Source organism: Nematolebias whitei, chromosome 3, assembly GCF_014905685.2.
Source record: "Nematolebias whitei isolate Nwh7 chromosome 3, NemWhi1, whole genome shotgun sequence".
In the NCBI taxonomy this organism is placed as follows: domain Eukaryota; kingdom Metazoa; phylum Chordata; class Actinopteri; order Cyprinodontiformes; family Rivulidae; genus Nematolebias; species Nematolebias whitei.
The window spans coordinates 1,922,597-1,930,521 of NC_056500.1; the positions used below are offsets into that span (position 1 = coordinate 1,922,597).

Sequence of the window (7,925 nt, forward strand, 5' to 3'; positions counted from 1 at the left end):
ACAGTCATTAGGGTATGTGTGTGTGTGTGTGTGTGTATCTACATATAAAATAATTTACAAGATCTATCCAACCTGAGAGTGTGGGAGGTTCAGGAAGCAACCAGTGTCTCATTATAAAAACTTTCTTGCAGGCAGATGTAAAAATAGCAAATAAATCCTTATCAGCAGATCTGGACAGGAAATCACAATTCTCCAAAAATAAAGAGATCTGAGATCAAACAGTCTGCCTTCACCAAAGTCTGTGTTGATGTTAGAAATGACTCCAGCCTCCTACCAGTTACTGAGAAGGCTACGGTTATATTCCCATCCACAAACATCTCACCTTCAGGTATCTGACGTGTCCTCGTCTCATTGCCATGGAACCAGGTCGTGATGTTTGCTGCGTCTGATGAAAAACAAAATGACTCATCAACAACTAGAGCTATGAACTTCTGTAGATTAAAAAAAAACTGTTCCAAGGATCAGACCAGGAAGCTGAACCTGTTAGCATCAACAATCCTCATGACGTCCACGTTCAAACATCTTATTATCACCTGGACCCAAACAAGGAAACCCATCATGTCGTGTCAGAGCGTTCGCCTCTCAGCATCTTTCAAACTTTTCAGAGTCAGACCCAGAGAGGTTTCGTTTTCATTTCAGCTACGTCCAGTACAGACTGAAAGAAACGGCGTTCCTCCGGGATCACGGTGCAGCACAGAACATTACGTGCAAAACAATATCGCAGATATGCAACAGTGCAATAAATACAAACAGACCTGTAACAAATGCAAAACTCTAAGCTAATCGAAACATTCTCATCTAAACAAGTAATTAAGAGACAAGACTAGAGACACATGTTGATTAGAACATGTGTAGGTGGTACATGAGGTAGAAACATGTTCTGATATGTGCTTAGCAGCATCAACTTTTTCTGTTTTTATAACAGCAGAGATATAAAATCTGAGTAAGGTGCAAAAACACAAAACCTTCAGCAGAATGTAAAAACATGCAAGTAAAAGATAAAGGTCACAAACACTGCAACTCAGTAGTTGTGTGTACGTCAGAGTCCTTCATGTGTTTGTGGGATGGACCCAGTCACACAATGTAATATTTTGGAAGGACATTAAGAAGCTCTGAATATAATAAACACACTGAACATCTGCAGCTTTCAGTTCTCAAGCTCCTCTCAGGTGAAACCAATGAGCAGCTGCTGTGAGGAGACTGTCCGTTTTGATCAATCCTATAGTCAGGGTTGGTTTGGGTTTCCTCAGCCATCCCTTAGTTCTGCTGTTATAGGTTTAAGGGTCCTACATACTCCATGCAAAGCAGAACAGTCAACCGGCGGTCAAGCAGAAGTTTGCGTTGTCTACATTACGATTACTGACGTCACTTCCTGTCAGACATTGTGACCGGCAGGGGGCCACACATAGGATGCATCTAAAGCGGCAAAAAATTATATATTTTTTTTACACAAACATGTAAAAAAAACTTGATCAGAACGTCAGCGTTTACACGAACCCAAACGTGCCGAACCGAATCAGGTCTAACGTTATAAAGCGAACACGATTTTAAGGTAGCAGGGAAAGCTATGAGAAGCTAGCAGCTAACACACCGCACGCCAAGGCCAAACGGCGGGATCTCAGGCAGCTAAATGACGTCACGGATCTTACCTGTGGAAGAGACACAGGTTAGACAATCTATGGTTGTAGGTGGACTGATCCGCACGCAGATGTAGCAAGTGAAGTTTAAAATCAGCAACACGTTCTCCGAAGACACACAGCCGCACCGCGCCACACAAAGAAAGCAAGTATCGCGAGACTTCCACACAGCGCCAAACAACCAAGCAAGTATCGCGAGATTTCCTCCTATCCACACCTCACCAACGAAGCAAGTGTCGCGAGAGTCCCGAAGTTCCGCTAATTTTTTACAACTTTTGAACAAACAAGTCATATTATATGTATATGTCTGTAAAACAAATGACATTCCCCTATGGATACACGCTAAGCTAGCTATGAGATGCTACAGACGTAGCGCTCCGCATCTCTCACTCCATCACACTGGTGTGAATATCAGTCATACAAATCTGCATGCATCAGGATAGTCATACTAACAGTTTGACAAAGCCCAAAAAATTAAATCTGGTCCTCTGGACATTCAAAAAGACAAAACAACAGCAAAAAAATGTAGAAACGTTTCATCTTTCATCCAAAACACTTCCTCAGTCTGAGGAGCTGTAATAAACTCAGTCTTATAAACATCACCTTCTCATAGTGGATCAACCAGTTTGTTGTTGACATCCAGAACTAGTTGTTCACATGTTCAAGGAGGACCACCAGTCTAACGATGGCTCATTAGTACCCTGGGGGCCGCTTGCTATTCACAGACTGATTGGGCTGTTTGGGAGTCCAAACAGGAATGCCTGTTCAATTCAATTCAAAAATACTTTATTAATCCCAGAGATTATTTATTTGTTGTTGTAACTCGTTATCCTCATTTCATTAAGAGATGTTATAGATGCTGATGCTGTAGACAGGAAGGATCTCTTGTAAAGGTCCATCCCACAGTGGATCCTAAGGATCTGGCTGCAGATGCCGTCCGATCCCTCCTCCCAGATTCGGCTGGCCTCTCGGTTCCTCCGGGCTGTAGGACCGCCCAAATGCTGGTCAGAACTCCTCCCAGAGCGATGGCCACTCCTCCCAGCAGTCTGCTGAGCTCCTCGTCGCTGCGGACAGCCAACTGTAGGTGCCGAGGGACGATCCTGTCCTTCTGCTGTCATGAGCCGTGTTTCCTGCTAGTTCCAGGATCTCAGTGGTCAGGCACTCGAGCACAGCTGGCAGGTAGATGAGAATGCATCCACAAAACATCCTTTTCAACTCACCTGAGATTTGGGGCTGTAGTTGAGATATTATTTCAGCTTTTGAGATGTTAATCAGCTGTTGGTTGTAGAAGACTGCCTTGTTGCCATGGTTACGCATCATAACAAATGTCCAAAACTAAAAAAGTTTCAGTAAAAATCCTTCCAGCTGCACAGCATCTGATACCAGAGGAAACAATCATCCAGAAACTGTGATTTACATCCAGAAAAAGAGGAATTAAAGTTTCCAAAAGCAAAATCTCAGAATGAAAGTAACAGAGCTGCTCCAGGCAGCACGGTGGCGCAACTGGTAGAGCTGCTGCCTCTCAGCGAGCAGGTCCCTGGTTCAAACCCCGGTCCAGGGGCCTTTCTGGGTGGAGTTTGCATGTTCTCTCCGTGCATGCGTGGGTTTTCTCCAGTACTCCAGTTTCCTCCCACAGACCAAAAACATGCATGTTAGACTGATTGGTAACTCTAAATTGTCTCTAGGTGTGAGTGAGAGAGTGAATGGTTGTTTGTCTCGTTTGTCTCTATGTGTTCCTGTGATGGACTGGAGACCTGTCCAGGGTGTCCCCCGCCCCTCGCACAGTGATTGCTGGACATGGGCACCAGCGACCCCCGTTACCCAAAATGGAATAAACGGGTAAAGATAATGGATGGATAGATGGATGGAGCTGCTCCAACATGCAGCCACCTGGAGCGGCGCAGTTCTAGAACTGGACTCCCAAACAGCCATCCATCTGGTGAGGAACCCAGCAGTGGTCATTCCATATGTTGCTGGAGTTTCAGAGAAACTGAGAGGTCTATTTTCTAAACATCCCAGTGACGTTATGTTCGGAAGTCTTTCAGATGAAACTTTTCTACAATTTATTGTTTTTTGAACCTGTCCAGAGGACCTGACTTAACTTTTTTAGATTTTTCTACCTGAATTATTGAGCATGCATCAGGATATAATGTCCCAGTGGCTTTTAAACCACAAAATACATTAAAGACTGGTTCATCCCAAAGATCCAGTCCCCCGGCACAAACAGAGTAATATTGTGTATGTTGTTCAGTGTCAGGAGGGTGATCAGTCTTACATCAGGGAAACTAAACAGCCACTGGCCAAAAGGATGGACCAGCACAGAAGATCAACATCATCAGGCCAGGACTCTGCGGTCTACACTCATCTCCAGGTCAGAGGTCACTCTTTCAGGGATGAAGATGTTCACATCCTGGATAGAGAGGAACGACGGTTTGAGAGAGGAGTAAAGGAGGCCATCTTTGTGAAAAGAAATCGTCCATCATTAAACAGGGGCGGAGCCTCCAGGTTCACCTGTCCCTCTCTTACAATGCTGTGATTATGGTAAGATTTTTGGCGCCTTGTTTTTGTATTTTTGTTGCATGCTTTGGTATTTGTTGTCATTTTTTTGGTGAGTCGAGAACGGTTCTTCTCGTCTTGAGCATTTCATTTCATTGTTGACCTTGTGTGTGTTGACCTTGTTGACAAGGTCTTGACCTTGACCTCTCTAAGTGGCTTTAAAAGTCTGTTGGACTCCTGGCAAGGACCAACGCAGACATGTTCCTGTTTTTAGTTTTCTACACCGCCTTAGAATCGAGCTGTTTTTTCGCTACTTTTTCATTTTCACTGTCCTTTGGTTGCTATTTTATTTTAACTTGTAAAAAAAATAATAATAATAATTGTATGCCTATTATGATTGTTTATTGTCGTTGTTGTCCACTGTTGTCATGACTCTTTGTTAAAAAAAGTCATGTCTCTTGTAAATGAGTCCTGGAGGCTCAATGGGACCAACCTTTAGAAATAAAGGTTGAATGAATGAAGAGGCGGGAACGCGCCTGTGTTTGACCGGAAATGGAAGTGTGACGTCACTGTGACGTATCCGCTGCTGCCTGTAAACAAAAACCAGTTAGCGGTTAGCATTTAGCTCCGGCGCATCCTGGAGGAGAAGAACCGAACCTTTACCGGAACCAGAGCAGACACAGCGGATCCGGATCGAAGACTCTGAGGGATGGACTAACCCCGAACCGGCAAGATGTCCATGGAAGACCCGTTCTTCGTTGTTAAAGGGTCAGAGAAGCCGAACCGAGCTAGCTACAGAACCGGCAGAGGCGTTGATTATTAACGAGACCATCTAAGCTTCAACCAGTTTACCCAATAAAACCAGTTTAACTAATCCAACTAGTAGATCCGGTTCATCCAATAGAAACAGTTTAACCAGTTTAACCAGCTTAATATAACTAGTTAGCCAATTATAACCAGTAGAACCAGTTAGTCCATGTGTTACCAGTGGAATTAAATAATTTGGTAACTGGTTCTTTTTAAATTATTTACCCTTTGTTTATTCCAACAAACTAAAGTCAGGTCATCTACCTGACTTGGATTTTTTTACCTGGATTATTGACCATGAACTTTGATCCTTTGTTTATTCATAACTCTTTGATGTTTTATGTTTGTTTTGAGTTATATTTCTAAAAACAACACATATGATTGACATGCAACTTGAATAAAAGAAATAAAACTGAAGGACGATATCAGAGTAACAGGATAAAACGAGAATAAGAAAGATGAGACAGTAAATCAGATGGTGTAAAACCAGATCAAAGAATCAAAGTGTTCAGACTATGCTAACTGGTGGCAGCAGGAGCAAAGCTGGTTTTAAAATGCTTAGTTTTACATTTTGCACCAAGCGTCTGCGTCCTGTGGGGCCTGAACTGAGACCCGTCCTTTGAAATGGATCCAGGTGTTCTGGGTACCTGCAGGGGTTCAGGGTTCTGGCCTCACCTGCTTCTCTCCTGTCAGATAACTGGACCACCACTTCGGTTCAGGTCGTTCTCATTCTGAGAGAAAGATTACCACAGCAGGACACTAAGAACTGGGAGGCAACCAGTTCACTAAAAGCTCCGTTGGTGTCTGAAGCACATTTGTAATGGGGGGGGGCTCCCTGAGCGCACCGAGGACCACTGAGCAACATCAGATGTGCACGCTGTGGTCACACACCAGTATCACCAGTACCACACCTGTTTCAAACCTGCGATCATAGCAAGTCACATGGTTTATTAACAGAATCAAATTACAGCAGCCGTTTCCATTAGTTTACTTTTAACAGAAGTGATTTGACCCACTTCAGATGAAAAACACAATAATCTTGTTGTTCACGAGACGAGTGATATGTTACATGTGAGAGCTCTGCTTTGTTCTGAGTGACGGTCCAGTTCTGGTTTTGGGTCATGGTCCTTGCTCTGGAAGATGTTTTAGCAGCGTGATGGCCAATGGCATCAGAACCATTTGTAATGTCGGGGGGACACACTGGTAGGGGGTGTGGGGGTCCTCCCCCATAACATTTTGAATAGAGTAGATGCCATTTCCTCCATTCTGCTGTATTTTAACAGGTTGTTTAACACCGAGTTTTACCTACACAAGTAACGGTTCAGTAACTATTTTAGAGTCATGTTCCCGTCCGTGCTGTCGTAAGAGTCCTGCAGTCACTGCTCAGACTCCTCCGAGCACGTTTTAGTGTCCTTCACGTGCACCTTTCTCCTCTTTAAAACGTGCTGGTAAAAGGTGGACACAGTTGTGATCATCATTGCCCAGAGGTGAAGGGGAAAAGCTCCATATGTTTCCTTCACTGACCCATAACAGAGGTCAGTAGTCTTGTCCCGCCTGATGGGACAGGACACTTACTGGGCAAAATGGGAATGTGTTTTTGAGGGAAACATTCTTCAACTCCTCTAACACAAAGCTCGGGGCGTCCTAGACTGAAGCCTCTGCACAGCAGCAGAACTAGTTCTCCAGGCAGAAGATGTGTTGGCTTTCAGGTGACAGAACCTCCCCTCGCACTCCACCAGGGTCTCTCTTTAAACTGAAACATCTTGAAGCTGAAACAAAACCCAGAACTCACAGTGGACCTCTGCAGATGACCCTGTGGGATCCCGGTTCTCAAGGGCCAAGATCCTGCATAGGCCCTCGAGGACCAGGACTGAGGACCACTTCTCACTGGAAAAGGATTAGTGGAAAAAAGGTTTTATTTTTCTAAAACTCAGATTTTGATTTCAGATTTTCAGAAATGAAAGTGAATAATGTGACCATCAGGTGTGTCAGTAGCTCCGCCTCTCTGAGTTCTGTGTTTTTTGTTTTTCAGGGAGGTGGAGAAGGCAGTGCATGCTGCTCAGAGCCTCCATCACAGGTGGAGTGAGCTGCTGCAGGAAGAGGATGGAGCCTCCAAAGAGGAAATCGACTGGACAACCAATGAGCTGAGGAACAGCCTGCGCTCCATCGACTGGGACCTGGAGGACCTCGACGAGACCATCAATATCCTTTAACCTACTGAGACTCGGGTCGCGGGCAGGTCTAACTGGTTAAATGATAAAAACTCACATTTCTTAACAGTCAGTGAAGGCATCGTGGAGTCAAACCCAAAGAAGTTCAACCTGGATGCTGCTGAGCTGACAAAGAGGAAGGCCTTCATCATCAGCACCCGACGCATCGTCAAGGTGAACATCACGTCTCACTTTGGGTCTCTTCTGAACCGACTCCTGTTTGGGTCTGGGGTCAGTTCTCCTGGTCTTCGGACACAAATGAAAATCCAGTCCTGGGTTTTGTTTTGTTGGATGTTATGTTTGATCCTGTTTTCCTGCACTTGTTGGATCCACATGTACTGAGTCTCAGTTCTGTCAAGCATGTTGCTGTGTCTGGTCCTGGTCAGAACAAAGTCCACCTCCTTCACTTCCAGAGCATCATGACAGAATTAAACTCCCCTGGGCTTTACCCATTTCTAAAATGATCCGAGCTAACCTGAAGTGAACAAAAGAGACATTTCTGTGATGGAGACTCTTCTGGAATCCTGGCTTCTTTCCTCAGACTGTCTCTTCAATCTGATTGGCTGCTGATTCTCTTCAATCTGATTGGCTGCAGAGTCTCTCTTCAATCTGATTGGTTGCTGAGTCTCTTCAATCTGATTGGCTGCCGAGTCTCTTCAATCTGATTGGCTGCAGAGTCTCTCTTCAATCTGATTGGTTGCTGAGTCTCTTCAATCTGATTGGCTGCCGAGTCTCTTCAATCTGATTGGCTGCAGAGTCTCTCTTCAATCTGATT

The 7,925-nt window shown here is 44.5% G+C and overlaps 2 protein-coding genes across 4 annotated transcripts in view; one reads left to right on the forward strand and one right to left on the reverse strand.

Moving 5' to 3' along the window:
- The window catches only part of LOC119430452 (ELAV-like protein 1), an 18,233-nt gene extending 16,446 nt beyond the window's left edge, over nucleotides 1–1,787 (reverse strand). The window contains exons 1-2 of the mRNA XM_037697859.1: nucleotides 1,650–1,787; nucleotides 323–385 (exon numbers count right to left, since the gene is read on the reverse strand). Of these exons, the coding sequence (XP_037553787.1) occupies nucleotides 323–358 (36 nt within the window). The 5' untranslated portion in view covers nucleotides 359–385; nucleotides 1,650–1,787. The remainder of the gene's footprint in view (nucleotides 1–322; nucleotides 386–1,649) is intronic.
- A 2,910-nt stretch (nucleotides 1,788–4,697) lies between these two features.
- stx6 (syntaxin 6) overlaps nucleotides 4,698–7,925 on the forward strand; it is a 7,434-nt gene continuing 4,206 nt past the window's right edge. For all 3 annotated transcript variants that reach the window (XM_037674418.1, XM_037674419.1, XM_037674420.1), the window contains exons 1-3: nucleotides 4,698–4,901; nucleotides 6,973–7,142; nucleotides 7,230–7,324. In XM_037674418.1, coding sequence (XP_037530346.1) covers nucleotides 4,867–4,901; nucleotides 6,973–7,142; nucleotides 7,230–7,324 — 300 coding nt within the window. In that variant the 5' untranslated portion in view covers nucleotides 4,698–4,866. The remainder of the gene's footprint in view (nucleotides 4,902–6,972; nucleotides 7,143–7,229; nucleotides 7,325–7,925) is intronic.